General features: G+C 34.2%; 1 protein-coding gene, 1 long non-coding RNA gene and 1 pseudogene across 2 annotated transcripts; 2 read left to right on the top strand and 1 right to left on the bottom strand.

Moving 5' to 3' along the window:
* Positions 1,076-1,917, bottom strand: LOC104761126. The gene is made up of 3 exons (XR_763086.2): positions 1,749-1,917; positions 1,516-1,630; positions 1,076-1,417 (listed from the first exon to the last, which is right to left on the bottom strand). It is a non-coding gene; the product is annotated as an uncharacterized LOC104761126 (long non-coding RNA).
* On the top strand, positions 6,354-9,495 carry LOC104761125 (annotated as a pseudogene).
* On the top strand, positions 11,227-15,114 carry LOC104761124 (putative U-box domain-containing protein 53). The gene is made up of 10 exons (XM_010484157.1): positions 11,227-11,394; positions 11,848-12,192; positions 12,276-12,400; positions 12,489-12,610; positions 12,698-12,891; positions 12,981-13,291; positions 13,377-13,475; positions 13,571-13,951; positions 14,034-14,798; positions 14,881-15,114. The coding sequence occupies exons 2-10, from the start codon at positions 11,970-11,972 to the stop codon at positions 15,061-15,063; spliced, it is 2,403 nt and encodes an 800-aa protein (XP_010482459.1). The 5' UTR covers positions 11,227-11,394; positions 11,848-11,969; the 3' UTR covers positions 15,064-15,114.

The following is a 15,439-nucleotide window of genomic DNA, read 5'->3' as shown; positions in this document are numbered from 1 at the left end:
TGTCAAACAACAGGAAACCAAGGAACCGGCAACCTCATAAGTTCTAAAGACCCAACTCTAGCAACCTAGCAACGCCAGACAACAATCAATCGAGTCCCTAGAACATCTTCCTCTTCATTGCCTTGATTCCACGATCACACTTTGCCTTTACCTGCACCACAAACACAAATTGAGATGCATGAGTATTTGATAAATACTCAGTGAGGCAATCTTCCCATCTATTGGGCTATACACATAAGCAATAAAATCTCTCATGCCACAAACAACAACAATAAAACAAACCAGGAACATGAACAAGTGACCCGACACAATCCGGTTACTGTCATAAGAGTGTCGACCGACACTGGATATATGGTGTCGACCAACACCACTTGGGTGTCGACCGACACCTGCTCGACACCCCCGAAACCCTAACGGTGTCGATCGACACCTCCACATGGTGTCGATCGACACCTCCACATGGTGTCGACCGACACTCGCTAAGTTCTCGAGCCGTCCTCGCGTTGGTGTCGACCGACACCACTATCGAGCAGTGATTTCCTTCGAACAGAACCTCTGAATTTCGCCTCCAAACTTCTCCTCTTCGTCCCACACAATCCCAGGAATGAATCCAAGCCTCAGGAGCTACGCAAAACTCACAAACAACCAAAAACAAACAACCAAACAATACACAATATCACATAAACAGAGATCTTAGCTTAGATAAGCCATGGTCATGCACTTACCTTAGCCAACAAAGAGATCTAAGCCCAAAGGACGAAGCTACCACCACAGAAACCTTCCCACCACGTTCCTAGCCTTGGATCTTCACTCTCACAGCAAGATCTCTCCAAAAATGCCTTCAAATCTCACAAACTCTCACAAGAACTCTTTGAAACTGTTTTCTCCTCTTTCTCTCTCAAAAACAACAAACGGCGACCAAGACAAAAATAAAACACGACTTAGGTCGTTTTCCCACTTAAATATTTCGGTTCAATGGTTTTTCCTAAACCAAACCGGCCCAAATCGATAATCAAAATCAATCTGGTCGAACCAGAAATAAGTGGTGTCGACCGACACCACATGAGTGTCGGTCAACACCCACCCCCAAAATGCAGAATTTTGATTCGCGGGCGTTACAACAATATAGAAAAAATACAAAGATTCATCATGATTATGTGGTATTATCTGCTGGATCCACTGCAAAAGCCAATAAAAAGAAACGTTTAAAAAAAGAGAATGGACAATTACTGCAAGTGTGAAATAAGATTTTAAAAGTAAATGAACGGGTCTTTACATGCCAAAAAAATAAATTGACCCTTACTACTAAGATAAAATTTTCTGTGCTTGCAAAATAAAAAAAACCAAGATAAGTGAATATGAGTTTACCAATTTCTGTTCTAGTTGTCATAGTTGGGGAACTGCTAACTTCCATAACCTATACTTAGAGATGGAATCAAGGGGTTAATAACCTAACTGATGTTTGAGATAACGGTTGAATAACAATGATGAATTCAAAACATATGCAAGAAATACCTTGCAGATTTATAAATATTTATTTGAAAACAATTTTTGTCGTTGTCTTAGCACGTTTATCCACTTCGTCGACAGTGAGAATCTTCAAACTTCGTCGACTTTTAACTCTTTTTTCCTGGACATGGATAATAACATGTTAAACATTTATTAGTTAAGATAATCAATCAGCTTTGACCCATAATTGAAAAACAGAAATACGAGATAATCAATGAAAGAGGAGATAGTAAACTGACAAAAAAAATAGTAAAATTGATTCTTCCGAATGAAGAAAGTACGAATAGTCAATGTGAAAGGATGAGAAGACCATCAAACGATTTTATAAATACAGATAGTAGAGATTTTGGCGGAGAAGAAGTGGAAGAGGTGGAGATCGTGGGTGATGATAGAGAAAAAGGTTTAAAGATTTTTTTTTTAAAATAATAATAATTGAAAATAATAATTTACCCTTCAACAAAATCTGTTTTAAGGAAAAAGCAGATGTATAATTGTTTTTTTTTCTCGCTCCACCATCACTATTTGTTTTCTATTTTTTTTTTTTAAATTAATTTGTTTTTGCTGACTTGTTACATTTTTATTGGTATGGTGAATTGTGCTTATAAGATAAAAGATATACTGGTTACTTGATAGTTGGTACAGTAGATATTTATCAGAACACCCGACAATTCGAAATGATTAGGTTCTATTAAAAAAATATCAGATTGAGCAAAGAAATGTTGCGAATTATGGAATTTTGCCTCCATCAATTGGTATGAGAGTCAAAAAAAAAAAAAAAAAAAAAAAANTTGGCTAATGTGCATGGTTTTATAATTTGATTGAAACACCGACTAGAAGTAGTAGTTACTAGTTATTCCATTCTCTTAAAGATGTTAGATTTTTTCTAGTTTTATAAATTATCCTTTAATAATTTTTTTTATATACAAATTAGTAATCTTTAATCTCGACAAGATTTTTCACTCACTAGTGAAAGATTTATAAATACTGTACTTGGTTCATTCGAAAGGCATGAATCAGCATTGACCTTAGCAAGTACAGTAGATCTTTATAAATTAATAACCTCTATAAATTAATAAATTTCTCCGATCCCAAGTTGAAACTAGTATAATTTTGGACACTATTCGATAATATAATAAAATAATAAATTTTTTAAAAATACTTTGTAAATATATGGTCCCGTCAATAATATATAATTATCCAAATATATGTATATATAGACACATTAATTTTTATTAGAGTTCATTTTTGATATTTTTACTGTATAATTGTTATTTTCATTGTAATTGATTTTATAAAAATATTAGTTATAACCATTAAATCTTATTTTTAATGTTTTTTACCAAATTAGGAAAGTTTCTCTATAAATTAATAATTATTAATTTATCGAAAAATTAAAACTTCTATAAATTAATAGATTTTCCTGCTCCTAATATTATTAATTTATAGAAGTTTTACTGTATATATGAAGGCCACGGAGGTTTATCGTTTGTTGTATTTTAAGCATGCAACAAGTTTTCCGAAATTAAGATTGTCTATCTTATTTCTTTATTTTTTAGGACTTGACGAATGACGACATATATTTTTAATTGCAAATATAATCTAACAGAACACGATTTTAATGTAAACACATGAGCATGCGTATCACTTTTTGTTTTTGTGCTTGTATTTTCTATCACCCACATTTTGGGCCACATTCATAAGTAAACATGAATATTCGTCTCATTAAATTGATATACAGTATCTTCGTATTTGTGAAAAGGTAGTTCCAGCTATACACAATATATTATATTATATCTTATTATATAAAGTATGGTTTCAAAAGTTACTAATTCATCAGATCGTGACACATGTCAATTTCAAAAATTACTAACTCATCAGATCGTGACAAATGTCAATTTTACACAAATTTTTAATTTTAAAAGAAGAAAATCTTACTAACTCACCATATCGTGACACATGTCAATTTCAAAAGTTACTAACTCACCAGATCGTGACACGTGTCAATTTTACAAAAATTTCTAATTTTAAAATAAAAATCTTTTAAAAAATCAAGAAATAAAAAAATTACTAATCATAAAATCTTATTATAAAAAGTTGGGTTTTCAAAATTAGTCATTAACAAAATCATCACATGTGTCAAGTATACTAATGAGATGTTGACATGTGTCAAAAATTATTATTTTTTCAAAACATCTAATTAGGATAATAGCATTAAATCTACATAAATTTACATATTTATATCTAAAACTAAATTTCCTAAATCAAAAAGAAAAATTAACAAACTAATATATCTTTCATTGTATGCTAATTATATTATACATGTTTTCTTAATTAGATTTTGACATGTATAAACAAAAAAATAATTCATTAAACATGTACATTATTATTAATCAATAAATAGGGAATAACAAATCTAAAAAGAATAACATAAGTTATGTCAAAAGAATTGTTATTTTTGAAAAGTAAAAGGACAGTTAATTAAGAAAATAACATTATATCTACCTAAATTTACATGTTTAGAAAGCTTTGACCTTTGATTTTTTCATGATATATTTTTGTTTATCTATCGTGGGTCTTTTATTCGTGCAGGTTCTTCAATGGAAGCTATCATATGCAATGAAATAGAATCAAAGAAATCGAGGATGGAGATACTGATAGATGTTCCAAAAGTGATTCTACAGTTAGTAACATTATAAGTTTCGAAGATTAATCGATGGTTGATGTTTCTGGTCAAAATATATAGTTTTCTCTTCTGGATAATGTCAATGATTCCGGTACTGAAACAAAAGCTACTTGATCAAGTAATTGAGAAGCGATTTTGAAATTTGGGAAGTTAGAACTGTAAACCGTTTTAAAATTGTTTTCAAACCGGATTAATGTGGTTTTTTATCGGATTTGGTTCGTAAACCGTTTAAACCCAGGTATATAGAGAAATATATGAGAACTTTTGATTGGATAGAAATAAGTTGAGAACTTATGATTCGAGAATATTTAATAACGAGGTCATAGTTTTAAGTAATTTTGGTACAATGCGATACTTCTGAGGAGTAAACATGTCATCGATTCTTAACGTGATTATGACATATATCTTGTTTTTTATTGTTTCTAAAGTTTTTATTTTGAATTGTTTATAATTTTCAAATTTTTAATTTTATTATGTTATATTAACTTTCTTTCAATTTCTCAATAAAAAACTTTTATTGGATTGATCATAAAATCATTGTACTCGAGTAGATAATTTTCACCAGTTGTTCATCCAAAATATTTTTGGAGTAAAAAAAATTATGGTTAAAAAAATTAGATCACAAAACAATTTTAGTAATTATAAGAACTATAATTATGCCAAAATGAAAGTAAAGCAACATAAAATTTGTTTAATTTGTTTAAAATACATTTTAGGTGGTAATAAAGAGCATACTTTAACAATAAAATAATTTTGGGTGTAATAGCATGTTTTTAATGGTAAAACATACAATAAAATTGTACATGATTATTAATTATATGTTGTTTTGATGAATTCTTTGCATGTAAGATATTTTGTAATAAGTTGTGAAATGTTATTGAAATTTGACAATAATAATATTTGTAATGATGAGTATTTCGCAAAAGTTTGGTGGGGTATAAATTAGCTTTAGATTATTGTAATAATTGTTATAATGTATTTAAAATATAAAAATATAAATAAGTGTATGAAGGTAAATATCTCTAACTAAAATTATTAAACTATTTACTTCAAGAAATATTTTTTGTTTCGATTTTTAAAAAATTGTTTAGGGTTTAGAATTTATTTTCTTCAACAATTTTAAAACTCGCACATCGTGCGGACGCTTATCTAATATATTTATAAATATAAATCTGACATGTTCCAAATCTAAAAAAAAAAATATATATATATATACTTATATAGTTAGAAATCCTTAATAAGATTGTTGAGGAATGCATAAAACTGTCAAAACAATATAAACTTTTCACACTCGAACACGATTTAACTATTAAAGGAATAAAAACCTTATGATTTTTTCTTTAAAACAAATTTGATAAATTAATTGAGATCATCATCTCTGTAGCTCTGTGAATAAACCAGAGTGAATGAATCTTCAATAATAATAATGAGTCATGCAATATGACCAAGTTATCTTAATTTATCTTTTTTATTGTTTTTTTGTATTAAGTAGTTGTATACTATATAGTATTAATCTAAGAAGCTCCATATAAGAAGATTCTGTGGAATTGATTTGTCTCTGAAATTGGGAGCACGAAGCCACGAACTTTTTGTGTGTTCTTCCATCAATGTCTATGTGTGAGAATTTGTGATTCCATCTCTTCTTCGACTTCCAGACGTCAAATTCATAAACAAAGCTTTTGTTTTTCTTCAGTCACAGCTTAAAGTTAAATCTTTTATGTATCAGGTAGGTCCAATTTATAAAATTTTCATGTTTATTAGTTATTGTGATCATACTTGGCTTGATGGGTTTCTTGTTCACATGCTTTTGTTCTGGTAAAGTTCGAAACTTTCTGAGCTCAAATCTATAAATATCCGTGTGTTCTGTTTCTGAGTTGCAAAACTCATTAAATCTCTAGTTATGTTTAAAATCTTGGATTTTGAAATTAATCTCTTCTTCAGCAATGTGATATCATGACAAATAGTAGTAACCGTTGACCATTTGTCTTTTTTATATATTTTATTTTGGTTTGGCTTTGTCTCGAAGGATCTTCATTTCAGTTGTGATGTTTGTGAATCACTTATCTCCAAATGGCTTTGACACAGATTGTTATTGTACTAATTGGGTTCGAGGAAAGAATATAGAGCCTTAGCAGACCATTTGGCATAGAGCTTGGACTAAATGGACTCTTTTTTCAAAAATTCATATCTGGATCACAAGCCGGTGCCTTACAAGGTTCCTAAGAGGGCTATCTCTGATCTTGCGTCTCCTTCTCAGCCGCTGACCATTGCTATAGCTATTAGTGGGAGCAATAAAAGCAAGAATGTAGTTAAGTGGGCACTCAAAAAGTTTGCTTCTGACAAAAATGTCGTTTTCAAGCTGATTCACGTCCATCCAAAGCTTACTTCTCTACCTACACCTTGTAATTAGTTCTAAAGATTTCTTCTCCACCTTATATTTTATATATATATGATGAGCCTGAGCTTGATACCGGTTTCTGTTTCTTTCCTTAGCGGGAAACAGAGTCTCTATCTCCGAGGCACCAGAGGATGTGGCGGCTACTTATAGACAAAAAGTGATGCAAGAGACGAAAGATACTCTTCTTAAACCTTTCAAGAAAATGTGCGAGCGGAAAAAGGTTTGTGTCTTTCTTGGTCTACCTTTTGTCAGATATCTTATAGCTAAAAGACTGATGAGACTCGTTATGAATCTTCTTAAACAAAGGTTGCAGTGGAACTTCAAGTGCTCGAATCAAATAGTGTTGCAGTGGCGATAACCAGAGACGTGAATGATCATTTGATCAGCAACCTTTTCATTGGAAGTTCATCACATGGTAACTTGTCAAAGTATGGCCTAAAACTTTTTATCATTTTACGTTTTTATTATCTGACCGCACAGAGTTTTCTCACTGAAGATATGCGTTTGAAACAATTCCAGGAATCATGATATTACTGCACAGGTATCAGCCTTTGTGTCAAACTTATGCACAGTCTATGTTGTCTCAAAAGGAGTCCATATTCTTTCAAAAGATAAAGTGTCGTCAGACACGGAGAGGCATGAAACTTTAAGGGATTCCGGTAATGAGAGAACTGATTCCTCCAGCTGGTCTTCAGGTTCAGGACCAAACTCAGGTTAAAAGCTTTACCAATCTTTTACCAATGCATTTTGTGATTCATGACTCTTATATTAATATTTCTGCGGGTTTCTTTTGTACTTTTTTTTAGATGTAATGTCAAACGCACTCAAATCTAATCCTCACTCTCTGTCCAAGAAGGGATTGCAAAATCTCCCGACAATAATAAGAGGGGTTTCTGTTCCTATGGAAACTAGTTCTGCTGAGTCCGATGAAACTAAAAGTGCGTCTGAGGAAGTAAGCAAGAGAAATAGCCTTGAAACATCGCGTAGTGTTTCTTGGAATCCTCGTTTTAGAGATTTCGATGAGAGACAAGACGTTGTGAGTTCTATGTCCATGTCTAGCAACCATGAATACGGAAATGTTACTCAAGGTGGAGATTATTTCACAGACGACCAGGTAAACTAAGTCTCCATAAGAGTACTGTTCTTAAACCTCTCGTGAAGTCGAAAGCATTTCGGAATGATATGTGTTTTCAATACTTCAGGAGACGCTCAAAGAAATTACAAAGTTGAGAGCTGAACTTAGACACGCTCAAGAAATGTATGCAGTGGCTCAAGTACAAACCTTGGATGCTTCCCGCAAGGTCCGCTTGAAGAATCTGGAGAAAAATTGGATAACTTGTTGTATTTGATGAATCTTCTTAGCTATTGGTTTGTGTATCTAATGAATCTGCCCCCTTTGTCTTTATGGTTTCAGCTAAATGAGCTTAAGTTTGAAGAGCTAACGCTAATGGAGCAGAAAACGAAAGAGTTAGCAGAAAAAGAAAGACAGACGTTGTTTGAGAAGAAAAGAAGGGAAGAGAGAGAAGCTGCACAAAGAATAGAAGCTGAGATGAAAGCAACCCGTGAAGCCAAAGCTAAGGAGAAACTTGAAGAAAGTTCCCTTGTGGCGGCTCCTAAGCTGCAATACCAAGAGTTCACTTGGGAAGAAATCACCACCGCAACTTCATCATTCTGTGAAGAACTAAAGATTGGAATGGGAGCTTACGGGGATGTTTACAAATGTAATCTGCACCATACAATTGCTGCTGTGAAAGTTTTGCATTCTGCTGAAAGCAGTTATCGAAACAATTCGATCAAGAGGTACTCTACCAAAACTTTTTCTTGGTTTGAAAGTTAAAGAAGCTGATACTTTTTAATTCGCTCGTACGTAGCTCGAAATCTTGAGCAAGATCAGACACCCGCACTTGGTTCTCCTTCTAGGAGCATGTCCTGAACATGGTGCGCTTGTCTATGAGTACATGGAAAATGGTAGCTTGGAAGATAGACTGTTCCAAGTCAAGAATAGTCAACCAATCCCGTGGTTTGTGCGGTTCAGAATCGCTTGGGAAGTCGCATCAGCGCTTGTTTTCCTCCACAAATCAAAACCGACACCAATCATCCACAGAGATCTTAAACCGGCCAACATCTTGCTTGATCACAACTTTGTCAGCAAAGTAGGAGATGTTGGTCTCTCCACAATGATCCAAGTTGACCCATTGTTAACTCAATTCACAATGTACAAACAGACAAGTCCTGTTGGAACGTTATGCTACATCGATCCCGAGTATCAAAGAACAGGAAGGATAACTCCAAAATCAGACGTCTATGCTTTTGGAATGATCATTCTACAGCTTCTTACCGCTCAACCGGCTATGGCACTGACATATACAGTGGAAATAGCCATGGAAAACAACAACGACGACGAGTTAATACAGATTCTTGATCAAAAAGCGGGTAACTGGCCAATCGAAGAAACCCGGCAGTTAGCCGCTTTAGCTCTCTGTTGTACAGAGCTCCGTTCTAAAGACAGGCCTGATCTGAAAGATCAGATTCTTCCAGAATTGGAGAGCTTGAAAAAAGTTGCTGATAAGGCAAAGAACTCGCTCTCCGCTGCGCCGAGTCAACCTCCAAGCCATTTCCTCTGCCCATTACTTAAGGTAAATGACTTGTTCATAACGTCATATGTTGTTTACTTGCGAGAGAAGTCAGGTTAGTTTTAAAGAAGAATGTTGTTATGTTGCAGGATGTGATGAAGGATCCGTGTATTGCGGCTGATGGGTACAGTTATGACCGGCAAGCTATAATGGAGTGGATGGATAACCACAGGACGTCGCCGGTGACTAATTCGCCGTTACAAAATGTGAACCTTTTGCCCAATCACACTCTTTACGCAGCCATCGTTGAATGGAGAAATAGAAATCAGTAAAGGGCTAAAGGCAACACAGTAAAGAACCCGCGCTCCGTTTTGGTGCCTCTCTTTGAAGTTGCGTAGCGTTTTTTCACCTTATAGAAACGGCGAGATGTTCTCACAGGCGTTTTTGTTATTTTGGTGAGGTTTATATGTACATATGGCAGAACAGAAGAACGCATTTGATTACTTTAATTTACAGTTCATACCATATTACCATGTTTATATAGACTACGAATATACAACTATTAACGTTATATCCTTAAAATATATTTAAGGGTTGATTGATAGTAAATACGTATCTAATTCATTTAGATTCAGTTGTAATTATTATCATTTAATATATTTTTCTTATACTACAAACGAGTAGTAATCACTAATCTCGACGAGACTTCACTCCGTATAGTGAAAGATTTAATTTATACTACTTTCTTTTTTTCGACAGCATGATCATCATTGACCTTAGCAAGTATGAAGCCAGGGAGGTTTATTGTTGGTTGCAATAAGCATGCAAGATGTCTTCCCAACATTTAAATTGTCGTCTATATATCTTTCTTTATTTTTTCGCACTTGACGACATTTATTCTTTTCTTTTTGTGCGTGTATTTTTTAAACTATCCATATTCATAAGTAAACATGAGACAGTTGTGAAATAATATGATGTTGTCATATTTAAAATATATAGATGGACATTTCAATTCAGATGCTCTATTGATAGTTTACTCCGATTTACTTAATGATATATATATATATATATATATATATATATTGATAGTTATTACATCATTGAAGTATGGTTATGACGATCTTTCACGGTTGATATAATGATAAGTCATAAGTTCGTGTTGTTTTTAAGAAATTACAATTTTTCTTTCTAGAATTCTTATCATACACACACACAAAGAGAACAACATCTATATATTGTTGAAATTGTATATATATATATATATATATATATATATATATATATATATATATATCGCATCACATCATGATAAGAATTGTGTATCACATCATATATATATTCTCTATATATAAATATATATATATATTTGATGCAATATCTATAACCTATATATATAGATTGTTGAAATTAGAGACATCATAAATATTGCATATTTCCGGCTATGCACTAAAAAAAAATATAATAACAGACATTGACATGTTCCAACTCTCAATAAATAAATATTTCCCCTATTTTAATAAATTTTGTTTTTAATAGTTGTCGTTTTATATTTTCAATACAAATCTTTGGTAAATATTCTAGTTTTATCCCTATTATTTTAATGTGTTAGACCAATAAAAAAATTATAAAATATATTAATAAAGGTTAAAACAAAAAATTTATAGTTTTGTTAATTTGTGTAAGAAAACAACCACAACTAAAAAAGTAAAGAGGAGTTAGCAAATTGTCCGTTCATAAGAATCTAATTGTCGAGGAATGCATAAACTTTCAAATCAATATAAACACAATTTTTCTTTTCTAGAACACGTTTAAAAACTATTAAAGGGATAAAAACCTTATCTTTAAATTTTTTTTGATAAATTACTTGAGACCATCTTCTCTGTAACTCTGTGAATAAACCAAGAGTGAATATTGAATCTTCAATAATAATCATGAGTCATGCAATATGACCAAGTTCTCTTAATTTATCTTTCTTTTTTGTATTAAGTAGTAGTATAATATAAACTATATATTAATTCAGAGAAGCTTTATAAAAAGATTCTGTAGAATGATTGTCTCTGAAATTGGGAGCACGAAGCCACGAACTTTTTGTGTTTCTTCCATCATTCAATACCTCTGTGTGTGTGAGTTTTTGAGATTCCATCTATTCTTCGACTTGAACATGTCAAATTGAGAAAGAAAGCCTTTTTCTTCTTCTGTCATAGCTTAAAGTTACATCTTTTATATATCAGGTAGGTCCAATTTATGAATTTTTTCATGTTTATTAGAGATTGTGATCATGCTTGGCTTGATAGGTTTTTTTTGTTCACATGCTTTTGTTCTTGTAAAGTTCAAAACTTTATGAGCTCAAATCTATAAAAAAATCCGTGTGTTCTGAAACTGATTCTGATTTACAAAATCCGTGGATTATATCTAAATTGACTTTGGAATGTTGCTTTGTTATGTTTAGATATTGGATTTTAAGAACATTGATTTTGAATATCATAGCATCTCTTGATGACTGATGCTTTCTCTGTTCGAAATCTATATCTTGTCAAAAGCCTAAATTCTCTTCTTCAGCAATGTGATATCAAATAGTTAACCGTTGACCATTGTCTTGCTTTGTTTTGGTTTGTCTCAAGGATCTTCATTTAAGGTTGTGATGTTATGAATGACTTATATCTCCAAATGGCTTTGAGACACAGGTTGCTTGGAGGAAAGATAAGCAATGACCTTGCAAACCATCTTTGCGCAGAGCTGGCCCTGACGTTTTAGAGGCTCCACAAGCCGGTGCTTGGACTTTTATAAGATATATATATACGAAGAAATGGACTATTTTTTCAAAAAAACAATTCTGGATACCAAACCTAAGAAGGATAGCTCTGATTTTGCGTCTCCTTCTCTACCGCTGACCATTGCTATAGCTATTAGTGGGAGCAATAAAAGCAAGAATGTAGTTAAGTGGGCGCTCAAAAAGTTTGCTTCTGACAAAAATGTCGTTTTCAAGCTGATTCACATCCATCCAAAGATTATTTCTCTACCTACACCTAGTAAGTTCCAAACATGTCTTCGCTACCTAGGACTTTATGTGACTACTTACAAGCCTGATACCAGTTTCTGTTCCCTTCCTAAGCGGGAGAAATGGTCTCTGTATCCGAGGCACCAGAGGATGTGGCGGCTACTTATAGACGACAAGTGATGCAGGAGACAAAAGACACTCTTCTTAAACCTTTCAAGAAAATGTGCGAGCGTAAAAAGGTTTTTATTTTGTCTTTCTTCGTCTTCCATTATCAGATATCTTACAGCTAAAGACCAATAAAGCTCACTCTGAATATTCTTAACAAAGGTTGCAGTGGAACTTCAAGTGCTCGAATCAAATAGTGTTGCAGTGGCAATAACCAGAGAGGTTAATGAGCATTTGATCAGCATTCTTGTCATTGGACGTTCATCTCATGGTGCCATGTCGAGGTATGGCTTTAAAACATTATCTTTCGGATTTATTATCTGATCACACAGAGTTTCTCAAAATGAAGATATGTGTTGAAACAATTCCAGGAATCATAATATTACCGAGAAGTTGTCAGCCTTTGTGTCAAACCTTTGCACAGTCTATGTTGTCTCAAAAGGAGTCTATATTCTTTCAAAAGATAAATTATCGTCAGACACGGAGAGGAATGAAACTTTACTGGATTCTAGTAATGAGAGAACGGAGGATTCCTCCAGTTGTTCTTCTGGTTCAGGACCATCAGGTTTGGAACTTCATCAATCTTTTTACCAGAAGCTGATGTGTGATTCATGAGTCTAAGTTTTCTTCTGGTTTCTTTTGTACATTCATTAGATGTAATGTCAAATGCACTCATATCTAACCCACATGCTCTATCCAAGAAGAGATTACAACATCTCCCGACAATAGTAAGAGGTGTTACCGTTCATATGGAAACTAGTTCTGCTGATTCGGATGAAACTAGAAGTATGTCATCGGATCCTGCCGAGGAAGTAAGCAAGAGAAGCAGCCCTGAAACATCGCGCACTGTTTCTTGGAATCCTCGGTATAGAGATTTTGATGAGAGAAAAGATGCTATGAGTTCTATGTCTATGTATGAACATGGAAATGTTACTCAAGGTGGAGATTATTCCACAGACAACGAGGTAAATTATGTTTTTGATATGATTGCTCTTGAACCTCTTGTGAAATCGAAAGCATTTGGGAGTGATATTTTTTCCAATGATTCAGGACACTCTCAAAGAAATTACAAAGTTGAGAGCTGAGCTTAGACAGGCTCATGAAATGTATGCAGAGGCTCAAGTAGAAACGTTGGATGCTTCTCGCAAGGTCCGCTTGAAGAGTCTCTATAAAAGTTGTATTTGATGAAGCTTTTTAGCAATTGGTTTGTGTGTCTAATAAACTGTCCCTTTTATGGTTTTCAGCTAAATCAGCTGAAGTTTGAAGAGCTAACGCTAATGGAGGACAGAACTAAGGGGTTAGCAGAAAAGGAAACAAAGAACTTTGAGAAGAGGAGAAGGGAAGAGAGAGAAGCTGCACAAAGAAGAGAAGCCGAGATAAAGGCGACCCGTGAAGCCAAAGAGAAGGAGAAGCTGGCAGAAAGTTCCGTTGTGGCTCCTAAGCTGCAATACCAAGAGTTCACTTGGGAAGAAATCATAACCGCCACTTCATCATTCTCTGAAGATCTAAAGATCGGTATGGGAGCTTACGGGGCTGTTTACAAATGCAGTCTGCATCATACAACTGCTGCTGTCAAAGTTTTGCATTCTGCTGAAAGCAGTCTATCGAAACAATTTGATCAAGAGGTACTTAACCAAAAACTCTTCTTGTTTGAAATTAAGTTTTCTCGTTTTCATCAAAGAAAGCTAATACATCTATTTCTTTTAGCTCGAAATCTTGAGCAAGATCAGGCACCCACACTTGGTACTCCTTCTAGGAGCATGTCCTGAACACGGCGCACTAGTCTATGAGTACATGGAAAATGGCAGCTTGGAAGATAGACTGTTCCAAGTGAACAATAGTCAACCAATCCCGTGGTTTGTGCGGTTCAGAATCGCTTGGGAAGTCGCATCAGCGCTTGTTTTCCTCCACAAATCAAAGCCGACACCAATCATTCACCGCGATCTCAAACCAGCTAACATTTTGCTTGATCACAACTATGTCAGCAAAGTAGGAGATGTTGGTCTCTCCACAATGATCCAAGTTGATCCATTGTTAACTCAGTTCACAATGTACAAACAGACAAGCCCTGTTGGAACGTTATGCTACATCGATCCTGAATATCAACGAACAGGAAGGATATCATCAAAGTCAGACGTCTATGCTTTTGGAATGATCATTCTGCAGCTTCTTACTGCTCAACCGGCTATGGCACTTACATATACAGTAGAAATAGCCATGGAGAACAACGACGACGATGAGCTAATACAGCTTCTTGATAAAAAAGCAGGTAACTGGCCAATAGAAGAGACCAGGAAACTAGCCGCTTTAGCGCTCTATTGTACAGAGCTTCGTTCTAAAGACAGGCCTGATTTGGAAGATCAGGTTCTTCCAGTATTGGAGAGCTTGAAGAAAGTAGCTGCTAAAGCAAAAAACTCGCTCTTAGCTGCCCCGAGTCAACCTCCAAGCCATTTCATCTGCCCATTACTTAAGGTAAATAACTTGTTCATAACGTCAGATGTTTACTTGCGAGAGAAGTTAGGTTAGTTTAAAGAAAAATGTTGTTATGTTGCAGGATGTGATGAAAGATCCATGTATTGCGGCTGATGGGTACAGTTATGACCGGCAAGCTATTGTGGAGTGGATGGAGAACCACCGGACGTCGCCGGTGACTAATTCTCCGTTACAAAACGTGAACCTTTTGCCCAATCACACTCTTGACGCAGCCATCGTTGAATGGAGAAATAGAAATCAGTAAAGGAAACACAATAAAAGAACCCGCGCTCCGTTTTTGGTGCCTCTCTTTGAAACTGCGTAGCGTTTTTTCACCCTATAAAAACGGCGAGGTGTTCTCGCAGGCGTTTTTGTTATTTTGGTAAGGTTTATTTATTCTTTACTTTGTGGATTTCTATTGGGCGATCAATGTATTACCATTTTGGATTTTTAATTTATTCTTTACTTTGTGGATTTGGTTGAAATGTATAGAATTGCATACCATTATATGTAATTTGGAATGTACCGATTAATAAACCATTTCGATCTAAAATCTGATTAGATTCTCGTAATTAAAAGTCGCATGTTTGGTTTGATTACAGCTTCTAAAGGCGTCCAGTTTTTAGATAGACACTAACTAG

This window comes from Camelina sativa, chromosome 18 (genome assembly GCF_000633955.1).
Source record: "Camelina sativa cultivar DH55 chromosome 18, Cs, whole genome shotgun sequence".
Taxonomy (NCBI): domain Eukaryota; kingdom Viridiplantae; phylum Streptophyta; class Magnoliopsida; order Brassicales; family Brassicaceae; genus Camelina; species Camelina sativa.
This window is presented reverse-complemented; position numbering and strand designations above follow the sequence as displayed.

Bases quoted from the DNA above. Each gene is read 5' to 3' on its own strand.
- LOC104761124 (XM_010484157.1), top strand. From the start codon at position 11,970: ATGGACTATTTTTTCAAAAAAACAATTCTGGATACCAAACCTAAGAAG. The intron at 12,611-12,697 runs GTATGGCTTTAA...AAACAATTCCAG, and splicing joins TCTCATGGTGCCATGTCGAG to GAATCATAATATTACCGAGA. The intron at 13,476-13,570 runs GTCCGCTTGAAG...TATGGTTTTCAG, and splicing joins CGTTGGATGCTTCTCGCAAG to CTAAATCAGCTGAAGTTTGA.